This window comes from Canis lupus, chromosome 22 (assembly GCF_048164855.1).
Source record: "Canis lupus baileyi chromosome 22, mCanLup2.hap1, whole genome shotgun sequence".
NCBI lineage: Eukaryota > Metazoa > Chordata > Mammalia > Carnivora > Canidae > Canis > Canis lupus.
Window position 1 is genome coordinate 14,471,462 of NC_132859.1, and position 26,790 is coordinate 14,498,251.

Below are 26,790 nucleotides of genomic sequence, written 5' to 3' on the forward strand. Positions count from 1 at the left end.
TAAGCCCCTCCCACTTAAATAATAACATTAACTTTTTAAAATACATATCTTCTATTTAAAAATAATTTATTGAAGTTCAAAATCATTTTGTCAGTAATTATCTAGACAATTTATTCTTTGTCATCGTTTTATTTATGTGAATTTGGTCTGATGTTATTTTGTTATTTTTCATGTGTCTAGAACTTTTGCAAGTAATTTTTTTTCAGAGAAAATGTTGCATTTTTTTGAGTTATTACATATTGAAAAGATCGTTTTTGTTTTCCTCACACTTAGATTTAGAATTTTAGAGGCCCAATCTTTTTTTCTTAGATCTCTGCCAATATACCTCAATTGTGTTCTGTCATATAATTTTGTTGATGAGAAGTCAGTGCCATGAAGAATTTTTTTCTTCTGTGGGTATCTGCTTTTCCTGAAGATTCAAGAAATCATGAGAATTCTTTTCTTTTTTAATCATGAGAATTCAGTTTCTCTCCCTTTTTAATGAAGTCTAGTTGATCCGTTTTTTCTTTTGCGGATCATGCTTTTGGTCTAAGAACTCTATTTAGCCCTACATCCCGTAGATTTTCTCCTATATTTACTTCAAAAAGTCTTAATATTTTACCTCAATCTTTTACATTTAAATCCATGATTCATTGTGAATTAATTTTTGTATTGGTTAGGAGATTTAGATCAAGGTTCACGTATTTGCTTATGAATGAATATTCAGTTGCTCCAGCACCATGTGTTGAAAAGGCTGTCCCTTCATCCATTAGATTGCCTTTACACCTTTGTCAAAAATCTCTTGAGCGTAATATTTGTGTGGGTCTGCTTCTGGGTTTTCCATTTTGTTCCATTTATCTGTATGTCTATTATGGCAGTACCACACTGTCTTGTTACTGTAGATATACATGTCTCAATCTTAGTATAAATCTAACAAATTACATATAGCATCTGTATGCTGAAAAAAGCAAAACACTGATGAAAGAAATCAAAGACTGAAATAAATGGTGGGATAAATGGAGATCCATTTGGATCAGAAGACTCACATAGTAAATATCAAACTTCCCCAAATTAATTTATAGTTTTGTTTTTTTTTTAATATTTTTTTTAATTTTTATTTATTTATGATAGTCACAGAGAGAGAAAGAGAGGCAGAGACACAGGCAGAGGGAGAAGCAGGCTCCATGCACCGGGAGCCCGACGTGAGAATCGATCCCGGGTCTCCAGGATCGCGCCCTGGGCCAAAGGCAGGCGCCAAACCGCTGCGCCACCCAGGGATCCCTAATTTATAGTTTTAAAGCAATTCTTATCAGGGGCAGCCTGGGTGGCTCAGTGGTTTAGTGCCGCCTTCAGCCCAAGGCGTAATTCTGAAGAGCAGGGATTGAGTCCCACGTCGGGTTCCCTTCATGGAGCCTGCTTCTCTCTCTGCCTGTGTCTCTGCCTCTCTCTCTGTGTGTCTCTCGTGAATAAATAAATAAAATCTTTATTTTTAAAAAAGATTTTATGTATTCAAGAGTGTGTACACAGAGAGAAAGAGAGGCAGAGAGCGAGGCAGGGGGAGAAGCAGGCTCCTCACATGTGGGACTCGATCCCGGGTCTCCAGGGTCACGCCCTGGGCTGAAGATGGTGCTAAACCACTGAGCCACCGGGCTGCCCTAAAATCTTTAAAAAGATAAAATAAAATAAAGCAATTCCTATCAAAATCTCTCCCAGATTTTTATGGATGCAGAACATGTATTCTAAAGTATATTATATGAAAAGGCAAAGAACAAAAATAGCGAAAACAATTTTGAAAAATAAAAATAAGGCAGAAGGAATCACCTTAAGTGTTTAAATTATTTTGGAGCAACTATAATTGATACTATGTTTAAAAAAATTTTTCCCCACCTAATATCCAAAAATACAATTGATTTCTGTGTGTTGATTTTATTCTTGGGACCTGGCTAAACTTACTTCCCTGCCTCTTTCCTTGAAGTGTGCAGGCCAATTATTTTGTACAATTCTGGGTTTACCTGGTTGTCTCCTCATAGTGTCGTTTAAATTGATCCTCCATCCCGTATATTTCCGGTCAACTGGAAATTAGGTATAACGGCTTGATAAAATCAAGTTAAACTACTTAGCAAAAATACTTTATTGAATTTAAGGGTTTTTTTTAATTCTTTAAAAATTATTCTTTAGAAATTATTATATATTTAGTTTAAGACAAAATATTTTTTATATTTTGATTGAAAATTTTTAGAAGTCCTTGTTCTAAAATTTATAGTATGGTTAAAAAAAAAAAAAGACGCCTGGTTTTTTGCTATTATACCATGTAGCAACCTTTCACTCTGAAGACTCATACTGCTAGAACACTGTATTAAATCATAAATTTAGGGCTAATATAAATTTTATTTTAATTTTTAAGATTTTACTTGGAAGAACCACCAGGAACACAGAAGCTTTATTTGGGAAGAACTGCCCCACCATCCAAAGTGGTCCATCTTGGAGACAAAGAACAATCTAATTGGACAAAAGAAGTACAAGGAATTTCAGAATAGTGAGTATAATAAAATGTATTTAATGTCATAAAACTGGAATGTGATCTAATGTACTTGTCATCTAACTTATTTCTTGCTTAACATAGAAATCACTCTGAATACTGACTACATCTTCATTGTTGTAAAGAAAACAATGAGTTCTAGTTTAAAATAATACCTCGTTACCAGCAGTTATAGCCTTGCCTAGTTTTTCACTAAAATACTTCATGATGTACAAAAAAAGAGAATAATACTAGGAATGTATTATTCCTATATGTATTAGTAATACATAATAGTAGGAATAGCAGTTAATAATAATTAATAGGCTGCCATTGAATTTCTTGGCGGCATTTAAATAATGAAAGTAGGAAGGAAAATTTTCCTTTGTTCCTCACTCTCACTCTGTGATCACTCTTCTAACCTCCCTACACCTAAGTCCTTTATGTCCCTGAATTCAGAAATGCAAAGTGTGTACCAGCCAAATAACTAAGAAGCTGGTGCTCTTCCATGATTCCACCATGACTTCTCTTTCTTCATCCAAATACCAGAATTCTCTAAACCAAAACAAAATAATAGAGACTGGCAATGCACATGGAATGGTGTTATAAATGAATATCCATCACCCTTCCTGTTAAAACTATAACATCCTTTGGTAAATGGGGAATTTAAGGAGATGCCTCTTACATAATTTTGGAGTTAATACGAGGCTATAATATCCTATTCAAAGATGAGTAAATAGGGAAAATGTAAAAAGGCTATAAAAACCATCTAGCATGGGGCACCTGGGGTGTGTAGTTGGCTAAGTGTCCAACTCTGGGTTTCGGTTCAGGTCGTGATCTCAGGGTTATGAGGTCAAGGTTCATGCTCAGCATGGAATCTGCTTGAGATTCTGTATCTCTCTGCCCCTCCCCCTGCTCTCATGTGTGTACACACTCTTTCTCTCTCTCTCTAAAATAAATAAATAAATCTTAAATAAATAAACCATCCAGCATAAAACAAGGAGATAAATATAGCCCTCAGGAGGCACAATGTATTTTGCCTTCTGACAATAGATACCCCTGTCATAGTTCATACTATACCGAATTTTATTTTCTACTGTATAATCACAATAATCAGTTTACTTGTGTGATTACTTTAATGTCCATTTCCTTAGATAGTATGCTCCGTAATAGTAGGGAACACATCTATTTTTGTTACCACTCTGTTCTCATTTCTAGGCTAATGCTAAAGCAATCAATAAATATTTGTTAGTTTGAATGAATAGAGATTGTTTTGTTCGACTCCTTTGATTGAGAAGTATCTCATTCAAAATACTATAAGAGTTTAGACATTTGTTCATGTATTCAATAATTATTGATACCTGCTAGGTACAGTAGTTGGCACTGTGGATACCATAGTGAATAAAATCACACAGTGCTACACTCATAAAACTTATAGCTGGTAGATGAGAAATAGGCATTAATATCTTGTGTGAATTTAAGATTTATTTATTTGAGAGAGAGAGAGTGTGCATGAGTAAGGGGAAAGGGGTAGAGGGAGAGAATATCCAAGCAGACTCCTGCTGAGCATGGAGCTTGATGTGGGGCTCAGTCCCACAAACCATGAGATCAGGACCTGAGCTGAATCCAAGAGTCGGATGCTTAACCGACTGAGCCACCCAGACACCCCATCTTGAGTGAATTTTTGCTCAAACTGCAATTACAATTGCTTTGAAGGAATAGTGCTCTGAGACTATATAGTAGAGGAATTTGACCTAGCTAAGGAGGCATTTGCCTTAGTCAAAGAAACTTTACAGTGGAAAATGTTGATTAGACTGTTATCTGAATGTGGGGTTAGGCAGCATGAAAACGGAACATGTATCAGGATGAGGGAAAAGGTACATGCAAAGTCTACATGGCAGGAGGAAAAGCAGCATGTATAACATTAATGATAATGCCCGATGTGGCTCGAGTGTTGGAACTAAAAGGGAACCCCAATGAGGAAGATGAGGCAACAAAGGAAAAAGAACAAGACAATCTGAGAGGCAGGAGAAGAACCAGGAAAGTGTTACGTCATGCAAATCAAAGAAAAAGAGTGTTTCAAGAATAAGGGAATAAGCCATGTCAAATGTTATGAAGAAGATTAAGCAAGAGCTATTTTGACTGAGCTGGGGCTGCAAGCCAGACTAGTATGAGTGGAGGAATAATTGAGAGTAAGAGAAATGGAAACATAATAGGAATAAACAACTTCAAAAACTTTAGTTGTAAAGTGAACCAAAAGCTCCTGACCTCTTGTTCTACCTATTCTTTCCCATGAGGGTGGACTTGCTCTTCTGTGACAGTCACAAAGAGCAGAGATAACAATCAAGGCAACAGACCACTGAAGTTGATGGCAGTGTATGTTGAGTCACACAAGAGAATGATTTTTAGTGCCTGCCAGGTCAGGATCTCTTGTTCACCACATAGGGTCGACAAAGCTATGTGGATCATAAGCACTTAGGTTTATTTATTCTGGTCACCATTTTCTTGGACTACTTTTTTTTACCACCATATTCCTCCCTCATATCACCTCACGTTTTGTCCTCTCTCCCCACAACTCCCCACCTCTTCTGTAATCTGTCTTCTGAGGTGAAAATCACAAGGCCACTCATACTGCCCCTGAGAATTTACTTTACTGACTTGGGATTTTGCATACTATGTCAGCATAAGGATCTCATGGCTCTAATGATCAGGAGAAATGCTTATGCCCACCATCCTTAGCTCTAAGACCTCTACAGGGAGAATGTAGAACCTATTACTTATTTCAGTTATATCTCCATATATCTTACTAACCAAGACATGTTCTCCTAAGTTCAGTACATTTTTTTTTTTTTTGTGAACATACACATGTTTCAATGAGTACCAAATTATGTGATTTTATTTTCAGAAATCCCCTAAGCATATATGACAATACTGGTACCTTTTTGTATTCCTGTGTAACAGATTTCCTTTCTAAAAAAACTACCATCAAGATACAGCTGAAGAAGGATATAGAATTGAGTGGACTTGGTGTTGAGATATGATATGTAAAAAATAAGAAGAGAGGTGTGAAATTCAAAAGAAAGAAAACAATATATTTAAAGGTGGAACAAAAGATTATTTTTTAAATTTATTTAAATTCAGTTAATGAACATATATTATTGATTTCAGAGGTAGAAGACAGTGATTCATCAGTCTTACATAATACCCAGTGCTCATTACATCACGTGCTGTCCTTAGTGTTCATCACCCAATTACCCATCTCCCACCTACCCCCTTGAACAACCCTCAGTTTGTTTCCTATGATTAAGAGTTTGTTTTTTTTTTAAGATTTTATTTATTTATTCATGAGAGATGGGGGCGGGGCAGAAATACAGGCAGAGGGAGAAGCAGGCTCCATGCAGGGAGCCTTGATCCTGGGACTCCAGGATCATGCCCTGGGCCAAAGACAGGCACTAAACCACTGAGCCACCCAGGGATCCCCTGATTAAGAGTCTCTTATGGTCTGTCTCCGTCTCTGACTTTGTCTTGTTTTATTTTTTCCTCTCTTCGTCTATGATCCTCTGTTTTGTTTCTTAAATTCCATTTATCAATGAAATCATATAATTGCCTTTTTCTGACTGACTTATTTCATTTAGAATAATATCCTCTAATTGCAACCACATTGCTACAAATAGCAAGATGTCAACTTTTTGATGGCTGAGTAGTATTCTATTGTTTATATATACCACATCTGATATATGGATGAAAGATAGTCCCTCTATTTTAACAGGATGGTATGCGACTGTAGGTTAGTATGTGTATTTGGCATGGGGCAGATGAGACACTCTCATTGACTGCCTTTTGTTTTCTTTGTAAAGTAAATGTTGAATTTAGCTATTGAGAATTGAAGCAGGGAAAGAGAGGTTGGTCTTAAATTTGAGTAAAATAGAGGAGGTTTGAAAATAATATTTGGGGAGCACCTAGCTGGCTCATACAGAAGTACATGTGACTCTTGATCTTGGGGTCATGAGTTCAAGCTTCATAAACTTAAAAAAAATATTCCTTGGGGAAAATGAAAGAATCTATCAGTTGATCAGAAAAACATTGTTGAATTATAGGCAATATTTAAGGCCGTTTTTGAATTTGAATGTCATACATTTATAATGTAACAATCTGCCCTATCTTTTGGTAGTAGAGTTCAGTTGATCACTTACCGACCTAGAAAAAGCAGAGAGATTTAACCAGCACTGGATTTCCCCAGATGGAGTCAATGAAAAGACAAAGAGGCAAGGAAGCTTAGGATATTGGCAGGAATGTTACTGAAATAGTGGACAATAAAATCCAAGTGGGATAGTAAGAGAAGCGAAGAAAGTAGAAGGTTAATAGTTTCAGAGAAAGTAGAAGGATCAGTGGGTTGGAGATCCCAAATTAAGTTAATCATAAAGTGGTTGAACAAGCAAGTTGGATGGAGAAGTTTTTAGACAATAAGATATTGAGATTAATGATTTTGGAAGTGAAAGTGTTATGGGTAAAGTCATGACCCACGTATTAGCCATAGGACTAGATGGCTGGAGTGAAAGAGAAGGTCATTGGCGACGAGGAGATTGTGAACTTGAATTCCTATGGTCTTGGATAAGTTATATATGTAAACATTGAAGGCATTCTGGATGGTGGTAGACATAAGGATAGAATGGAAAAGAGTAGAGTAGTTTACTGTGAGGGATCTGAATGTCAAAGTGGGTTGTAAGGAGAACACCAACACCCTCTCCTTCCCATACACAGTATGAAAACAAACAGCTACTCCTTGAGAGGTCTACACAAAGAACTGATACCTTCAGTTAAAGAGGTGGATATTGAGGATATGATGGAATGAAAGGATTGGGAATTGGAGAAAGGGAGAAGATTTAGAGAAAAGACACAAGGAAGTATTTTATGGGATGCTGTGGAGAAGGCGGTGTACTTGGAAGATAATTTGAAGAGTTCCAAAACCTTGTACCTCAAACAAGCAAGAGATGAATCAACCCCCAAAAATGTGGTTACCAAAGGATCAGTGATAAACGCCAATTATTAATTCATTATTAAAATACAGAATTAGGGACACCTGAGTGGCTCAAAAGTTGAGCATCTGCCTTTGGTTCAGGGCATGATCCCGGGGTCCTGGGATCAAGTGCCACATCAGGCTCCCTGCAGGGAACCTGCTACTCCCTCTACCTATGTCTCTCCCTCTCTCTCTGTGTGTCTCACATGAATAAATAAATAAAATCTTTAAAATAAAAATAAAATACAGAATTAACTTTTAAGTACTAACTCTCATTTTACATAAGGGAAAGTTAAAAGATAGTTTTGTTTATAATTTGTTATAATTTGTTTTGTTATAATTTAGAGAAGAAGAGATATATTAAATATTTTTAAAAATTTAATGCCCCACATCAGTTACCTTAACCCTCGGGACCTACACTAGAGAGATGAGCCCCAAAACATCTAGCTTTGAAACCAGTGGAACTTGTATCCAGGAGAAACATGGGGCTGTAGGAAATGGAGATTCTGCTCTTAAAGAGCTCACACGTGGACTCAATTATCTCAGGACCCAGGCAGGGTAAAAGCTGAAATTTGTAAAGCACCTAGACCATATGAGAAGGACATTTATTTCTAACCATAAGGTAACTGTTGGAGGGATAGGGGCCTGTTGGAATTCTTTCCAGGGACTGAGGCATTGACAGATACCATATTTGCATTCTTCCTCTACCTTCCCTGTGCCGAAACCGGCAGGTGCCATGTTTGTACTCTCCCTATATAGTAACAGTATCACTAATATAATGCTATATGTTAATTATACTTCAGTTAAGAGCGAAAGAAAGAATACAGACTAAGCACCTGGCTAGTCAGTAGAGCATGCAACTCTCATCTTGGGGTCATGAGTTCCAGCCCCACATTGCACATAGAGTTTACTTAAAAATAAATAAATAATCAATAAACACAGGGACTTTAAAAAAGAATACAGGCCACAACACTGACCCCAAATCCATAAAAGTGTAAAGTAAAAGCAATATAAATAGATAGGGGTACCTGAGTGGCTCAGTCAGTTTAGCCTCTGACTCTTGGTTTTGGCTCAGGTCATGATGTCAGGGTCCTGCAATTGAGCCCCAGGTCAGGGTGTACTCAGCCAGGAGTCTCATTGAGGATTTCTCTCCATCTCCCTCTGCTACTCCTCTGTACATGCATGTACTCATGCGCTCTCATGCACACACTCCCTGTATATAATAAATAAATAAATCTTTTTTAAAAAAGTAAATAGTGAAAAATCTTCCTACCACTTCCACTTGAAAATTTAAAGATACTGTTCCAAATTATTATTTGTTTTCTTTTCCTAATAGAAAGTCTTTATTGAAGTATACATAGAAAAGAATATATACAAATCATAAATATATTACTTGATAAATTTTCATATGCATTACTAGACTACAAGTTGAGAAATAGAACCAACAGAAAGGTTGTCATAATCCCACAAAGCCCCTTATGCTGCCATTACCATCCATTTCTCCTCTCCTCCAGATGTAACTATTTTGATTTGTAACTCTAGAGATTAGTTTTTCCTACTTTTAACTTTGTATGAATTGATTCATACACAATGTATTTGTTTTGAACCTGACCTCTTTTGCTCAGTACTGTGATTCTAATATTCATCTGTGTTGTTACATATAGTTTAGTTTGTTCATTTTCACTAATGATTATATTACATTGTATGAATATAGCACAATTTATTTATCCATTCTTTTGTAGGTAGACAATTGAGTTGTTTCTTATTTGAGACTTTTAGGGAATACATACCATATGCATTAGTATGCATTACTGTTAGGTACATAATTAAGAGTGGAATTATTGCTTCATAGGATAATGCTTAAGCTCAGCTTTAATAGAACCACCAAAAAGATTTACAAATTGATTGTATCAGTTTACATTCTTCCAGCAATTTATAAGAACTTCTTTTATCTCTACTCTCATCAATACTTATTATTGTCTCTTCCATTTTAGCCATGGTAATATAGTATTTCATTTGGTTTAATTGGCACTTCCCTGATGACTATTGAAGCTCTGCATCCTTTCATATTTGTTGGGCATTTGAATATGCTGTACAATGCCTATTCAAATATATTGAATTTTTCTTTTTCTGACTGAGTTGATTTACCTGTCTCTTATCTGGTTTTGTTTTGTTTTGTTTTAAGATTTTTTATATGTTCATTTGAGAGAGAGAGCAAGCACGAGAGGAAGAGCAAAAGCACAAGCAGCAGGGAGGGTCAGAGAGAGGGAGAAGCAGACTCACCACTGAGCAGGGAGCTGACTTGGGGCTCGATCCCAGGATCCTGGGATCATGACCTAAGCCAAAGGCAGATTGCTTAACCAACTGAGCCATCCAAGTGCCCTGCTGATTCTTATTTGTAATTTTCATTATTGATTTATGGTGTTATTCTCAATTTCAGAGAAAAGCCTTAAATAATTCATTATAAAATATGATGATTGCTATCAAGGGTTCTTTTTTTTTTAATCAATATCCTTTATCAGATAAAGGAATATTCCTTCTATTCCTAGTTGGTTGAGAGTTTTTATCATTAATTGGTACTGATTTTGTCAATTTTCTTTTTGGCATGTATCAAAATGACCATATGATTTTTCTTTTTTCTTTTAATCTGGTGAGTTATATGGATTGAATTTCAAATATAAATCTAATCCTGAATTCCTGGAGAAAATCCTATTAGACTATGATGTATTATCCTTTTTATATGTAATTAGATTCAATTTGTTACATTTTGTTTTGGATTTTTGCTTTTATGTTCATAAGAAAGATTGGCAGATAATTTTCCTTTCTTGTAATATCCTTGTCATATTGGTAGCAAGATTATTGGCTACATAACTTTTGAGTGGAAGTAGTCGGGGTTTTCCCATTGAATTTTTTTAAATGATACCAGGGGATTGATCCCTGGGTGGCTCAGCAGTTTAGCGCCTGCCTTCAGCCCGGGATGTGATCCTGGAGTCCTGGGATCGAGTCCCGCATCGGGCTCCCTGCATGGAGTCTGCTTCTCCCTCTGCCTATGTCTCTGCCTCTCTCTCTCTGTGTCTCTTGTGAATAAATAAAATATTTTTAAAAAAAAGAAAGAAAGAAAGAAAAGGCCCATTGAATGTCCCTGCCAACCTCTTCTGTCTTTTTGGATTCATCTATTCTGGATTTTTTGCAAAATTGGAATGTTATATAATATGTGGCCTTATGTGTCTAACTTCACATAAGCTTAGCATGCTTTTTAGGCTCATACATTGTCACATGTATCAGTACTTTCTTTTTGTGGCCAAATATTTTTTTTTTAATTTTTTATTTATTTATGATAGTCACGCAGAGAGAGAGAGAGAGGCAGAGACACAGGCAGAGGGAGAAGCAGGCTCCATGCACTGGGAGCCTGACGTGGGATTCGATCCCGGGTCTCCAGGATCGCGCCCTGGGCCAAAGGCAGGCGCCAAACCACTGCGCCACCCAGGGATCCCTGTGGCCAAATATTTTATTGTCTGGGTATACCACCTGTTGTTATCCATTCATCTGTTGGAAGACATTTGAGTTCTTTCCACCTTTTTGCTACTGTGAATAATGTTGCTATATACATTCATTTATAAATATTTATTTGAATACCTTTCCGGTTCTTTGTGTATATACTTAGACGAGGAATTGCTAGACTTTTTTGCCAAACGGTTTTTCACGATGAGTGCACCATTTTACATTCCCACCAACAATGTACAAGTGTTTCAGTTTCTCCACATTCTTTCCAACACTTGGCATTTTCACTTTTTTTGTTATCCCCATCCTAGTGATTATGAAATACAAGAATTTCTTAGAGCTCTTAAACGAGTTCTCATTGAATCACATAGACATTGGGAGAGGTATCCATAGAGTAAAAAACTAATGCAAAAAAATCTTAAGGTAGGTACTCAGAACTGCTAGCATATTTATTTAAATTTTTTTTTATTTTATTTAAACATTTGATTATGAGTTGGTAGTTTGATTATCATCCTAGAGTATACACACGCTCATACATATCTACATTTCTTTTTTATTATTTCTTTTAGCTACCTAAGAAGGAAAGGAATAATAATAAATGAAACATCTGCAGTTGTGTATGCTCAGTTGCTCACAGGTCGTAAATATCAAATAAATCAAAATGGTGAAGTTCGTCTAGAGAAACAGTGGTCAAAACAAGTTCTTCCTTTTGTTTATCAAACTATTGTAAAGGTAAGTCTCCATCAGGTCTCAGTTGTATCTTAATGCACACTACTTCATGCTGAATAAAAAAAAGACTATATCATATTGGTATTTATTTATGAATAGAAAACTAATACAGCAGTATATATAATGGAGATTATGATTTAATATAATTTGAAAAAACTAGTCTTTTTTTATTTATGTATACTTGACCTATAACATTATATTGGTTTCAGGTGTACAAAATGATTCAATGTATACACTGCCAAATGATCAGCAGTATAAGTCTAGTTACCATCTGCTATCATACGAAGTTACACAATTTTTTAAGATTTACTTTTTTAGCTACTTTCAAATATGTAATGCATTATTACTGACTAAAGTCATCATGCTGTACCTTACATCTCTATGCTTTATTTATTTTATAACTCTAAGATTGTACCCCTTAAGCCCCTTCACCCATTTCACCCATCTCCCGAAACCCCTTCCTTCTGGCAGCCACCAGCCATTTCTCTGTATCTGTTAGTTGTGTTGTATTTTGTTTTATTTGTTTGCTTTGTTTTTCAAATTCCATATTAACTGGTCATATGGTATTTGTCTTTCTCTGTCTTATTTAACTTACCATAATACCCTCATGGTTTATCCATGTTGTTGCAAATGGCAAGATTTTCATTATTTTTTATGGCTGAGTTGTATTCCACTCTCTCTCTCTCTGTCTCTCTCTGTCTCTCTCTCTCTGTGTGTGTGTGTGTGTGTGTGTGTGTGTGTGTAGAGGGAGAGAGAGAGACCAGATACATACGGCGGGTGGGGGATGGGGGGCATGTGCCTGCCAGATTTAGCAGGGCACATGCAATGCTAGCAAAGTAAAGAAAGAGCACAAAAAATGGCACCTGCTAACACTTGAGTACCCAGAAAAAGTCCCAACAGGCCCTTGTGCCTCTGACAGACACTTTAAGATTAGCAAATGAATCTTTTTTCCATGGATCTAGATTACTTTCAAACTGCTGGTTTTACCCTAGGTCTCAGGGCCAATGAGTCTGCACACAGCCCTTTAAGAGCAGAATCTCCAGTACCTATAGCCTTTTGGGTCTCCTGGATGTTAAGCCCCATTGGTTTTCAAAGCCAGATACTTTGGGGGTCTGTCTCTCCAGTGCAGTTTCCAAGGGTTGAGGTGCCTGATACAGGACACAAACTCCTTGCTCCTCAGGAAGAAGATCCCTCCTTTGATTGTGTGTCTCCACATCAAGGGTAGAGTTTTTGGCAAGAATATGTCTCTGCCTCTCCTATCTGTATTGATGTATGCCTTTTAATATTTTGTTGTGGAGTTGTTCAACTAGTTTTCAGGTCTTTTTCAGAGGATACTAATTTGTCCGTAGGTAGCTGAAGATTTGTTGTGTCCATGGGAGGAGAGGATTTCAAGATCTTCCTAGGCTGCCATCTTGAACCACCACAAAAACTGTAGTCTTTAAAAGGATTATTTATGCTCAGACACTCCCTTGGTGTGTGATTAGGGAACTTGTCTTTTTTATTTATTTATTTTTTAAACTTAATCTCTAATTGAAAAAGCCCCACATTAGCTTAACACTGCAGTTTTAGATACTTACTCTCCAAAACGTGTTTGCCTTAAATAAGTTAAAGGAAAGGAAAGGAAAGGAAAGGAAAGGAAAGGAAAGGAAAGGAAAGGAAAGGAAAGGAAAGGAAAGGAAAGGAAAGGAAAGGAAAGGAAAGGAAAGGAAAGGAAAGGAAAGGAAAGGAAAGGAAAGGAAAGGAAAGGAAAGGAAAGGGAGAGAGAGAGAGAAAGAAAAAAAAAGGAAAGAAAAAAAAGAAAGAAGAAAGGAAGGAAGGAAGGAAGGAAGGAAGGAAGGAAGGAAGGAAAGAGAAAGAAGGAAAGAAAGAAAGAGAAAGAAAGAAAAGAAAGAAAGAGAGAGAGAAAGAAAGAAAAGCAGGCTTTTGTATTTGTAGTTATGGGTATGATAAAGGATACAAAAATTTTTTAAATCATGTATTCATCCTATAATTTTGGGAAACAGTATAGTATAGTAATTAAGAGCATAGACTGCCTGAGTTGACTTCTTGCTGTACGACCTTGGGTGAGATTTCACTCCCTTTCTGTTGCCTTAGTTTCCTTGGGTTTTGTAGGGTGAGGCTAAATAATGATCTGTGCTACAGAGGGTTGTCTTGAAGATGAAATGAATTAATAAATGTATGAAGTACCTAGAAGAATGGCATATAAAATCAACACATTTTAGCTACTAGAATTATGTAGAAAATCTTTATATTTCACGTTGGCAGACAGCATAGTCATAACCCCATAGGAAGAAAAACTTGATGTGCAATCCATAGAAATTTTGACTATGATAATTACTTTTATATTTCATTCTATATAGGACATCCGAGCTTTTGACTCCCGTTTCTCCAATATCAAAACATTGGATGACTTGTTTCCTCCTAGAAGTATGGTCTTTATGCTGGGAACCCCTTATTATGGCTGCACTGGAGAAGTTAGTTCCTGTTATTATTACTAATTAAATTTCTTTAGTTTTAAGTTAATAGAGTTATTTAACTTACCCTCATTTAGGTATAAAATAAAATGTAATACTGAAGGGGAAAAAATGTATTTGTCTAACTTTAGAACACAGTATTTGACTGTATGTCTTTTGTGTTGAGCAGGTTGGGGTCAGGAGGTGGGGAAAAAAGAATTCAAATCATAATTGTTTATTTAGCAGGTTTATTTATTGTGATAGTATGGATGAAGCAATTCTGAAATCATTTTAGTTGTATTATTGAGTTAATGAACTTATAAATGTTGATGTTTGAGAAACTCCAGTTCTCACATGGAAAAAGATACATGTAAATATGAAATGGAAGAATGCAAGAAAGAATCTGTGGACAGATTAGAATTGGAGGTATTAATATGATTTTTAAAATACATACATGTTTGTATGTGTATGAATGCATATATGCCTGTACATACACACTTTCTAGCTCTATTTGCTCAAAAGGATAAGAAGCAAAAACACTCTGGTAACAATGAACACATATAATCTCCAGGTTTTGACCTCTAATAGCATACTCCACTGAAAGCTTCTCAGAAATGGCCCATTACAGGGCTGGGACAGGGTAGGTACAAGATAACCATTTGTTATGCCATAAAGTAAGGAAGTGCTCAAAAAAGTGATGGGAGCATATCCCATAAACACAGGAGCCAGATTAAAGGGGCTCCTACCAAACTGGCCAAATCTGGGACAGTTTGAGTGCTAAAATAATAAAGTACAGTAATGAATTATAAACCATTGAGGGGAAATAGGAATTAATGATTCCACAGTGATAATAAATAAGTAAATAGGGAATGGAAGGGCTCTTGCTTATAGTATTGTGTCAAAGGTAAATGGAGAGAGTGCTAGAGTTGGAAAACCACCATTTTATAAGCATTATGATAAAGATTGAATAGGGCAACAATCATCGTTGGAAATTAAATCTAGGGGGAATTTTTTATCTGAATAGGATATTTTCATGGTCTTATATCTTCCCACAGACTGTTAATTAGGTGTAAGAGGGAAAAAAACACATAATTGGACAGTAAAGAAATTGAGCAATATCTTTGATATAATCAAAGTTTTAATATCACAGTGAGGGACAGGTGAACATCATGTACCTCCATATGTGATACCCTAATAAGGACACATCATCCATGCACTATTCTGGCTGAGAATATATGAGCTTGCTCTAATCACAAGGAAGCATCAGACAAATCCAGAAAGAGGAACTTTTGTTTTTAGACGCAAGATAGAGGGGGTAGAATGACCGGTATTCTTCTTCAAAATATCAATGTTATAAAAGACAAAGGAAAAAAAAAAAAGAAAGACAAAGAAACACTTTGGATATAGTTTAGATTTAAAGAGGCTAGAGAGAGATGACAACTAAATGCAATATCTGATCCTAGCTTAGATTCTGTAGTAGAAAGAGAAAAGAGTTTTCTTTATTAAAAGGAACATTTTTTTTTAAAGATTTTATTTATTCACCAGAGACACAGAGAGCAGAGACACAGAAAGAGGGAGAAGCAGGCCCCCTTTGGGGAGCCTGATACGATACTGTATCCCAGGATCATGACCTGAGCCAAAAGCAGAGCTCAACCACTGAGCCACCAGGTGCCCCAAAAGGAACATTTTTAGATCAACTGTGACAAAATTGGGATATGAACAGTAGATTAGTATTGTTATCAATGTAAATAAATGTACTTACTACTGTACTATGATTATATAGTAAAATATCCTTCTTCTTAGGAAATATACACCAAAATATTAAAGGATAAGGGACACGATATACATAATATACCCTCAGAAAGTTCAGAAAAATAATTGTATGTAAATACACAGTGCACATATATGTTAAAGCAGATGGAGTAAAATGTGAACATTTACGTAAATGTTTTACAAATGATCTTTGACCTATTTTTATTTTTGCAACTTTTTGGTAGGTTAAAGTTATTTGCAAATAAAAAGTTAATTTAGAAAATAAAAGACTGGGGATCCCTGGGTGGCGCGGCGGTTTAGTGCCTGCCTTTGGCCCAGGGTGTGATCCTGGGGACCCAGGATCGAGTCCCACGTCGGGCTCCCGGTGCATGGAGCCTGCTTCTCCCTCTGCCTGTGTCTCTGCCTCTCTCTCTCTCTGTGTGTGCCTATCATAAATAAATAAAATTAAAAAAAGAAAAAAGAAAAAAAAAAAAGACTGGCTAACAGCAATTGAAGCAAGTACAATGACTCAAATTTACAATATAGTCACATTCATTTACAAATTCTAAGAAAATCTCCAGTATCCAGCTTTACTGAAATACACACTGTCAGAAATGTCAGAAATAAACACTGCTCAAATAAGTAGAAAAGTAAATAAAATATAGTGAGAGAGACTAAAACATACTTTGATTTTTTTTTTTTCCTTCCAAGGTTCAGGATTCAGGGGATGTGATTACAGAAGGTAGGATTCGTGTGGTTTTCAGCATTCCATGTGAACCCAATCTTGATGCTTTAATACAGAACCAGCATGTGAGTACTATAGTCCATATTGTTTAATTTAGAATTGATGAACTTTAAAAGTGTTAGAAAAATATTTTTACCACCTCCTTTGAATATACTGTAAATATTTTATTTAATGCTAAGTGTGAGGAATCTGTGCTCAAACTTCATGCAAATCTTCGGGGCGGGGGAAATCACTGAAATCCCATTATTAATCTGTAACAGTTTTCATGGGTTATCATGTTCAAGCTTAAGAAGGGGCATGTTTTTTAGCATGCCCTCTAGGAATACTTAGATTTTTTAAAATAAACTTTTCATAATCAAAGCCTACATTTTAAGTTACAAGTGACAAATGGCATTCTTGCAATGGTTATGTTTCTACTCAGCTAAAGAGGAGTAAGTAGTCCCTAGAAGAAATTGGGAAACTGCATTTAGATTCATAGCATCCTTTTTTAGGACCTTCTTCTCCAAAGATGTTCACTCCTTTTATTTTTCCCTTTACAATAGGAGGAGGATTCTGATATCTGTCATATATTCTTCTTGATTAGACAATTAATTTGACTGGAACTAATTCTCAATCAGCCAGCTATTGCTTCTTACACTTTTATTTTCTCTAATAGTAAATTATAAAGCTTTAGATCCTGTAAAAAAGGAATTCAAGACCTTGAACATTAGCATATACTTGAGGAAACTAAGGAAGGCAGACAAGTCCCTAAAGTCCTACCATTAGGTCTCTTTTGGAGAAAGAATTCAGAAAGCACAATTAGGAAACCAGAGAGTCCCCATTTGATAAAGAGGCTGGAGCTCTTGGTTCTGAGAGTTAGTGGAGGTAGAGGAACTTATTTATGTTTCTTCATCTCTAGCTTTTTCTAAATCTGAATGAACATGCCCACCTCTAGCGTGCATTGTTGCTAGGCATGTCTTCTCCACTGTGCTCTCTTTCCCTTTACATATCTTCCTCAACTTTTACTCAAGCCTTCTTTCTCTACCCCACTGTTCTCTGCTTTTTACTGTACATTTTCTAGAATGTTTGTGATGATCCTCATCAATTTTAATTATACCATAACTGATTATTTCTCAAAAGGAATACTATTAGTATTTTGGATGGGACAACTATGTGTAAAATGGGACTGTCCTATATATGACAGCTCAGCTAGCATCTTTGTTCCTGGACACTAAGTGCTCGTAGCGCATGCCAATAATTGGATGTGCCCCTATATATTTCCAGGTGCTTATTTTTCTAATAAGATAGACAATTAATATATCTAGATATTAGAGATATCTAATATAATAGAGAACTACTACCTTAATTCTTCTATATCTATTTTAGAAAGTATACTTGATTTGTCTGTATTATTTCTAAACCTAATAATGCTCTTGATGGAACAACTGTATTACATTCTTTACTAGCATATTAACATTTTAATAATAAATTTATATATTCCATGCAACTAAAAAAATTTATCCTTTTGGGGGTTATTTGTAGACATATAAGATATGCATATAATTCATAAAGTGTGTATTTATATACATTCATATGAATATAGTATATGAAAACCACATGAAATATGTGTTATTATTATGTACATTATGTCAGGATTATATGGTAGCTTACACTAGTTGGTACTGGATTTGTAATTTGCTTCCTGGTTAAAAATTGTATGGTCTGATACTTTATTTTTTAATCTTCATAGTTTCTTCCCTTAAGTACACAAATTAAGGTCACATTTCATTGACTGTATTGACTATAAACCTATACATATTTCTTATTTTCGTATGATAATAAATATTAAGGGAAATGAGTTTACTTATATTTATATATGAAGAATATTTTAATTTTGTTCAGTAGCAACTGTTTTGATGACATATTCATGTTTTAGTTCAATGTAATAATCATCAAGGCCTCATTATGTCCCAAGTACTAGTCCCTACTTTGAATATGAAAATTAATGTTTAAAAAATAGTTCTTGCCTGCAGAGTTTGCCATTTAGACTTACAGTAGACTTTATTTCTTGAGACAGTTTCACAAATTGTATATTTCCTCCCCCTTTCATCCATCCTTGGGAATTCTGTCCTTTAAGGAGAGAGAGGAGCAGAAAAATTCTGCCTACAGATCCTTTCAAAAAAAAAAAAGGGAAATGGATCACTTACTTTTGAGAATCCTTATATTGCCACATTCCAATGGTTAGTGATGTCTTGATTATCTCCAGATTTTAAAGGTAAAGAAATAACATTTGATGCTTTGTGTTTCCATAATTGACCTTTTTGTTTTTATATTTAAAGAAATATTCTATAAAGTACAACCCAGGATATGTGTTGGCCAGTCGCCTTGGAGTGAGTGGATACCTTGTTTCAAGGTTTACAGGAAGTATTTTTATTGGAAGAGGATCTAGGAGAAAGTAAGTTTATGTTAGAGAAATTTACTTAAAGTGGCAGAAAAAATTAAATGATAAACTGGTTAATATTTTAGTATTTATTTTCTTTTATTAATTGCTCTGAATTTTCTTTAAAAATTATGCATAAATTCCTCTGATGGTGATCTTTCATCTAAATGGCACATGTTTTAGGTGTTTGGAAAGACAGTTCTTATTTTTAGCAGCTAACAAATTGAACCTTGAAAAAAGGTATCAGAAAGTGTGTGTGAATCTCAATAATATATTTCCCTGCATTTTCTTATTTCATTCTCTTCTCTAGTTACATAATCTATTTATATGATTTATTAGTTTGGGTTTTGAAGCCTTTCCTCTAGTTTCTCAATTATTGCTAGTTTGGAAATAACTATGAAAACTGTAGAAAAACAATCAAAATTAAGTTTTTTCTAAGATTGAAAGCAAACTTTGTATTCTTTGAACAAAATTTTAAAACGTGTGTGTGTGTGTGTGTGTGTGTGTGTGTGTGTGTGGTTTAAATTCAGCCCTCATGGAGACCATAAAGCAAATGTGGGTTTGAATCTCAAATTCAACAAAAAAAATGAGGAGGTACCTGGATATACTAAGAAAGTTGGAAGTGAGTGGATGTATTCATCTGCAGCAGAGCAGCTTCTTGCAGAGTACTTAGAGAGGTAAGTACCTAACAGGATCCTACTAAGCATCCAAAAATATGGGAATGTAGTAACTGTTTTGCTTTGCTGATACCAATTTTAGACAAAAAATGTTTCCTTTGGTAAAATGTGACATGTATTACATATAAATTTAATTTTGTATCATGGAGCATCATAGCTATTAGCTAAAAGAAAATAGAAAAATATTGTATATTATTTAAATGAAAAAAGATGATAAAAATTGGCCTCCTTTTATCTTTTTACATTAAAAATTTTTTTTCTAAGATTTTTTTTTTTTTAAGTAATCTGTATACTGAACTTGCATCTCAAACCTACAACTCTGAGATCAAGAGTTGCACTCTCCACCAAGTCAGCCAGGAGCCCCTTGTCTTCCTTTTAATTAAAATTTTCCTTAACTTACTATCATAAATTAATCACTACTTTGCAAGTCTGTGTTAGTAGAAAGAGAATTGAATTGGATAAACAAAACAACTCTCCACATGGTGGATTTTCTGAGTCTTAAAACTCCAGCCAGATGATAGATTACTACCTTAAAATTATTGAATTTTACGCTAAAATGGTGTAAGAAATCAATAAATCTTAGCTCCTCATGATAAAAATGAGAAAACTGTATACTGAGGTTAACTGAGTTACTCAGTGACAAAGATTTATAGGAAAACCTTTAGTTGTGATTCACAACTGAATGTTCTTTCCTTTGTTCTACTGGTTTCTAACCTTGTTTTTGAGGATCCTCTTAGTTTACTAGGGCTGCCATAACAAAGTACCATGAGCTGGATGGCTTAAAACCACAGAAATTTAATGCCTCACAATTCTGGAGACCAGAAGTCCAAAATCAAGGTGTTTGGTAGGGCTATGCGTCCTCTGAAGATGGTAGAAAAGGAACCATTTCATTCCTCCTTGCTAGCTTCTTGTAGCCTCACACATTTGTTCTTAACTTGTAGATGCATTGCCTCCAGTCCTCCATCTTTGCATGTGTTCTCCCTGTACATCTTCATATCATCTTTCCTCTGTTAATGTCTGTCTCTGTGTCCAAATTTCCCCTTTTCATAAACACACAGTCATGTTAGATTAGAACCCTCCCTGAAGGCCTCATTTTTATTTTATAACCTCAATAAAACTGTATTTTCAAATAAAGTCACATTCTGAAGGTAATAGGAGTGAGACTTCAATCTATCTTTTTGGGGGAAGGAATATATTCAATACATATTACCATCTGAAAATTTATTTCTTCTGTTCACTTCCATATTTCTTTAAGATACTGTATTTACCTTTTCATGATTTTCCAACTTGACATATCCATTGATTTCCAACCATAAAAGATGAAGCTTTAGCTCTCTTTAGCTACCTCCCCATTCTATTCCTTACCTCCCTGCACACACACGTGTGTATGTATGTGTGTATGTATGTATATATATACATATATATTTCCCCTTTCATTATAGTTGTATTAAATCTGTATTTAAGGTTTACTTGATTGAGATAATCTAAATGGTCACAGGTGGACCTTGTAGAGTATTATGGTTGCATTTCCTTTCTTGTACACATTTTTCCCCATCTGGTTTAATCATTTGTTATTGTCTATATTTACGTAACTAATTCAACCCTAAACTCTTTGTCATAACTGGAAGAATTCTTATGGTCAGGCAGATCAAGAAATTTTTCAGTTCCATTTTCTTCATGTAGACTTTCTCCTGAAACCATCTGTCTTCCTGCTTCAGTGTAAACTAATTGTTTTCTAGGGCTATCACACAGCTCTGCTCTCATTCTAGCTTTTCTCTATACTGTCATCTTAGGAATTCCCTACACCATTCTCCTTTATAGGGTTCCCTTATTTCCTGGCTTTCATACCTTACTTTTTCGGGTTTATGTCTCCAGTTTGATGGAGCATTTACTTCAGTAGCTTCCTAAGAAAGCTTATGAGTCTGGAGATGTTTTTATTCTTCCCTGATCAGACTTAATACCTGGCCTGGGTATAGAATCCTAGATTGGAAATTATTTTCCCTCAGAATTTGAAAAGTACTGCTCTATTCTCTTTTTGTTACCTGTGCTGGTGAGAAATCTGGTGCCATTGTGATTCTGAATCTTTGTGTATGATCTGTTTTCATTTTCTGAAATCTTTTTAGAATCTTCCCTTTACCAGTGCAGTTTTAATAATATGATACTGTGTGCCTTTGTCTGGATCTTCTTTCTTTCCTTTGGCTGTTTAGTTCTTTCACACTTAAAACTGATGCCCTTCCGTTCTGAGAAAATTTCTTGTATTAATTCTTTGATAATTTCATCCTCTCCTTTTTTTCTGTTCTTTCTAGGGCTTATGTTAGATGATAGACCTCTGGATTAATCCTCTTAATTTTCGTATCTCTTCTCACCCATTTTCTATATTGTTATACTTCTGTTCTACTCTCTGAGAGATTTCTTCAACTTTATCTTATATCATTTTTATTTTTTTATTTAATCATTTTTAATTTCTAAAAATGTATCCTTATTCTCCAGCATTCCTTTTTTTATAGTATCTTGTTCTTATAATGAATAAAATGTCTTTTTCTTTGAAGGTGGTAGTTCTCATTTTCTTCTCTTCTCTGTATTTGCTCTTTTCTCCAAAATGCACTTTTTTTCTGTTTTGATTCCACCTTTCATATTCAAGATTTTTTTTTTTTTTTTTACTTGTCTGGTGGTTCTTGGATGTCTACTCATATTTAAGAATGAGGCATTAAAAAGCTGATTGGAAATTTAGTGTGTTTCAGTGGAGCTTGTCAGGTGGGACTTTGCTATTTCTGCAGAGGACCTCCAAATGTTACTATCCATGTATGTATGTTTTCTCTCAGGCTGGCTAGTTTCCCTACAGAGATATCCTCCAGCCTTTTTTTTGGAGGACAGATGTGAGAAACAAAACTGACATAAGTGTTTTGGAAATTAACCAGAGAAAAGGGATTTTATTATATAGTGGATACTATGAAATGCCCTCCAAGCCTCCCTATAAGACTAGAGGTCTTACTTCTTTGGGTGCTAGGATGCTATTGTCTGACAGCCCTCAGCTGTGTGCTCTCTTCATAAATTACCTTGCAGAAGAGAAGTGCCCCACCTAAAGTTTTGTCCCCTTTTCCACAATAGCCACAGATCCAACACCTGATCTACAAGGAGGTGTAAAAGACATAACTAACCTGATTGACCTAGTTCAGGATACATCTGAAGGGCCATCTTAGTTTGAAATCTCTGTAGGACTGACCAAGGAGTTTAATAACAGAGGATCACAGCCCAGCTTCTCCCTACTCAATGCTGCTTCCTTTCTTTTTTCCTTCCCCTCTATATGTGTTAATTCCACAAGAGCTCTCTGATAAACTTTCTTGTTTAGTTTCATCTCAAGAGTGTGCTTGCTAAAGAAGTTACACTTCCTATTCTGCTTCCTAGCAACACATCGTAGTTACACTTTCATTAGTTCCCTGTCATCTCCTCACGTCCTACCCGCCCATCTCCCATGCCTTGTGTATCTAAAGGTAGAGCATCCCCTGTTCAACCTCTCCAAAAGATAAACTACAGACAGTTCTTATGCTGGGTGAAGGTGAGTAATCATGTGATTATCCAACTGCTTATTATACAAAATTTTCAACTAAGAGCCTAGTAAACTTCACCCTGCCCATACTACAGCATTAAAATGTACTTGGAGCCCATAATTTCTAAGCTTTTGCAGACTTGGCACATTTTAAATAATCTTGTTTGTTGTTGACTTCCCACCCTGGTTGCTTAGGGTGCAGCTTTTTCCCATCTTTCAAATCAATTAATACTTACCCATCCAGTTTCCAGTTCCTAAAATTTTCTAAACAACTCATATATGCTATCAGACTCACCACTTCTCTTTTCCTGCCTTTCTGGGTCTCTGGCCTATTTTATACTTTACTCTTTTTTTTGTTTTGTTTTGTTTTTTTTTGTAGGTTAGGAAGTGAGCAAAAATTAAGCTCATATGTTCAATCTGCTATGTGTATTTAAAGGTCCTGCACTATTCAGGAAGCAATGGAGTTTTGAGGACTATGAGAAGAAACTTTTAGTTTATTTTATTTTTCTTTATTGTGGAATGATCCAGCTTTGTTGTGAAAATTAGAAAATGAACCTGTAGATATTATTTTTGTCCATTTATCACCTATCATTATGATCTAAAAGTGATTAGAGCCAGTAAATGAAGTTTATAAATAAAGCTTATTATAGTTTATGAATTGAATCATTTCTCCCTCAGCTGCTGGGAGTTTTTTTGAGGGCCTATGAATACTTTCAAATTATTTAGTCTCTATCCTTTATTAATACTCTGTGTATAACAGTCAGTCCTCAATATATTTTATATGTCCCCTTAGGATCCAAAATTATTTGATAACAAGTTTATGTGAAGTTAGCCATACATATTTTCTAAGCAGTATTTTTGTTTGTTTGGCTAGAGCTCCAGAACTATTTAGTTATATAGCCAAAAACAGCCAGGAGGATGTATTCTATGAAGATGACATTTGGCCTGGAGAAAATGAGAATGGGTAAGCCAAATTTGTAGTATTTATTGGCTCATAGTTCAACTTAGTAGTTCTAGTGAAAGCTACAGTAGTTAATCAAGAATTTATATTACTTTTGTGGGGAGGGTTTTATATATATATACATATATATAATACATACATCTGTTGCTTTAAGATCTTCATATATCAGTAAAGTACTTTTAAACTAATTTACTGGGTTTTTTTAATTACTGAGAAATAATAGGTCCATGTTGATACTAGATTTATAACTATTTCCAATTAAGTTTAGTGATTATTAATTATTTGCTGTCGTTTATAATTCATAACCCTTAGAAAATTTATATTAGGCATTTTTTATAAACCCTCAGTAAGTTTTAATCATTGTGAAAAAATTATTGTTTTTAAATGTAGTGCTGAGAAAGTTCAAGAAATTATTACTTGGCTAAAGGGACATCCTGTCAGTACTTTGTCTCGTTCTTCTTGTGATTTACAAATTCTGGATGCAGCTATTGTTGAGAAAATTGAGGAAGAAGTTGAAAAGTGCAAGGTACTAATTTTCAATAACCAAGACGATTGATGATATTTGAAGTTAAATTGACTGTATATCATTCTACAGATAATTTATTTGTGTTTGCATCAAGTAAAACGTGAACTCAATGTTTCTAATTTATGTCAGGTAATCCTATAAAAAATGTTCCAGCCATTTCCAGTGGTCATTAATAAATTTATCTGAATAAATAGAAATGTACTTTAATGTATAAAAGCTATTAACATTTAAATTTTATGTCCTAATGGTGTTTCTAATTTTAGGAATTAATACTATGTAATTCTAGCCAAAATATAAAGTTTATGATTAAGAAATAAGGTCGATCCCCTATTCCTTCCTATTCTTTTTTTAAAGACATAGTTCTTTTTATAAAACATAAACAGTGTTTAATGCAGTTTTACAGAATCACTTGTAAAATGTACTTTTCCATCCACAAACACATTCAGTATTTTTGAAATCCTGCTTAATCTCCTATTTTTGGGGGTCTTGATTTTTAAAAGCAATCATCTTTTGTGTTGCCTTAACTATTTTATTTTGATCTTCTATCTTGATATAATAGAAAATGAATTATATTCCTTTTTTAAAATTTTTTATTTTATTTTCCACACGTTGGCCTTTTTTATTAAAATGATGTTGCTTTGCTAACACAGCAGTCTAATAGCAGACTAAGTTAAGAAATGGGCTCTGAAGTCATTTTCCCCCATTTCTCTTTCAATACTTATAACCTTAGGCAGGATACTTAAGATATTTTCCATACCCCTATGTCTTCATTGGTAAAATGAGAATAAAATAGTGCCTACTTCATAGGGTCATCAAAAGGATTAACTAAGTTAATGCATGGAAACTCCTTCTAGTAATGCCTATTTTTAAGCCCTAATGATGCTTGGCTATTATTATTTGAATTCTTTCATCACATATTCAAGAGTTATGAAGGCAGTCTGGAAAATTACTACTAGATGACTCTTTTTCTCTTTAGGAAAAACTATAAGGCTTAGAGCCAAGAGTCTGATTTTTTTTTTTTTTTTTTGAAAGATCATTGATACTCAGATAAGGAGAGAAACCTACATTTCAGGATCCCTGGGTGGTTCAACGGTTTAGCGCCTGCCTTCGGCCCAGGGCATGATCCTGGGGTCCCGGAATTGGATCCCACATCGGGCTCCTCGCATGGAGCCTGCTTCTCCCTCTGCTTCTCTCTCTCTCTGTCTCATGAATAAGTAAAATCTTAAAAAAAAAAAAAGAAAGAAACCTGCATTTCATTTTTTTTAACCTTCATTTCTTTTTTTCAACCTAGAATAAAATCCATTTGTACAGCATTGTTTTTGAAACGAGTTTTCCACTTAATAAAGGTTTATTACTCTAAGGCCCCAAATTTTACTTTGATGCTTGAGATTCTCCATTTCTAACAAGCTCCCACATGATTGTGAATAGTCAGACCCCAGAACTTTTCATTTAGTAGCTGTGGATTGGAGCCTATTTTGAAAATTCATCAGTTTATTAATTTCCCTAATGAATCAGGTTTGACTGCCATGTCCTGTAATCAGTGCTATAATGTAGTAATACCTAGAGACATATTAAAGCATATGGGTTATTTTTTTCATATGCAATACTCCAGGCAGAGGTTTGGGGTCTGCTTTTTATAATTGTTTTATGTTTATTTTTTTCTCCTTCCTGCTGTTTTCAGGGGGTACCAGTTGTACCATATTAGTCCTAGTCTGCTGTGGGCTGGAAGCATGGACATCCTGTCAGTACTTCCTTCACTATTCATTCTATTTACAATTGCAATCTCTCTCCATACTGTGGTCCCCCTTACCTGCTTTATTTTTCTCTATGCCTTTTACCATCAAACATACTATATATTTTCCTTATTTTGTTTCTTGTATGTCTCCCTGAATAAAGGAACAGATCGCTATTTTATCCTCAGCACCTAGATCAGTACAAGGCACATAAATGGCACTCAGTAAGGATTTGT

At 35.1% G+C, this 26,790-nt stretch overlaps 1 protein-coding gene across 4 annotated transcripts in view; it reads left to right on the forward strand.

Moving 5' to 3' along the window:
• XRN1 (5'-3' exoribonuclease 1) overlaps positions 1-26,790 on the forward strand; it is a 103,140-nt gene that overhangs the window by 43,372 nt on the left and 32,978 nt on the right. For 3 of the 4 annotated variants that reach the window (XM_072792415.1, XM_072792416.1, XM_072792417.1), the window contains 8 exons: positions 2,384-2,515; positions 11,582-11,744; positions 14,102-14,215; positions 16,658-16,756; positions 19,010-19,125; positions 19,641-19,787; positions 24,209-24,298; positions 24,686-24,821. In XM_072792415.1, coding sequence (XP_072648516.1) covers positions 2,384-2,515; positions 11,582-11,744; positions 14,102-14,215; positions 16,658-16,756; positions 19,010-19,125; positions 19,641-19,787; positions 24,209-24,298; positions 24,686-24,821 — 997 coding nt within the window. Of the gene's footprint in view, positions 1-2,383; positions 2,516-11,581; positions 11,745-14,101; positions 14,216-16,657; positions 16,757-18,807; positions 18,946-19,009; positions 19,126-19,640; positions 19,788-24,208; positions 24,299-24,685; positions 24,822-26,790 lie in introns of those variants that run through there. The other variant, XM_072792418.1, reaches the window with a different exon arrangement.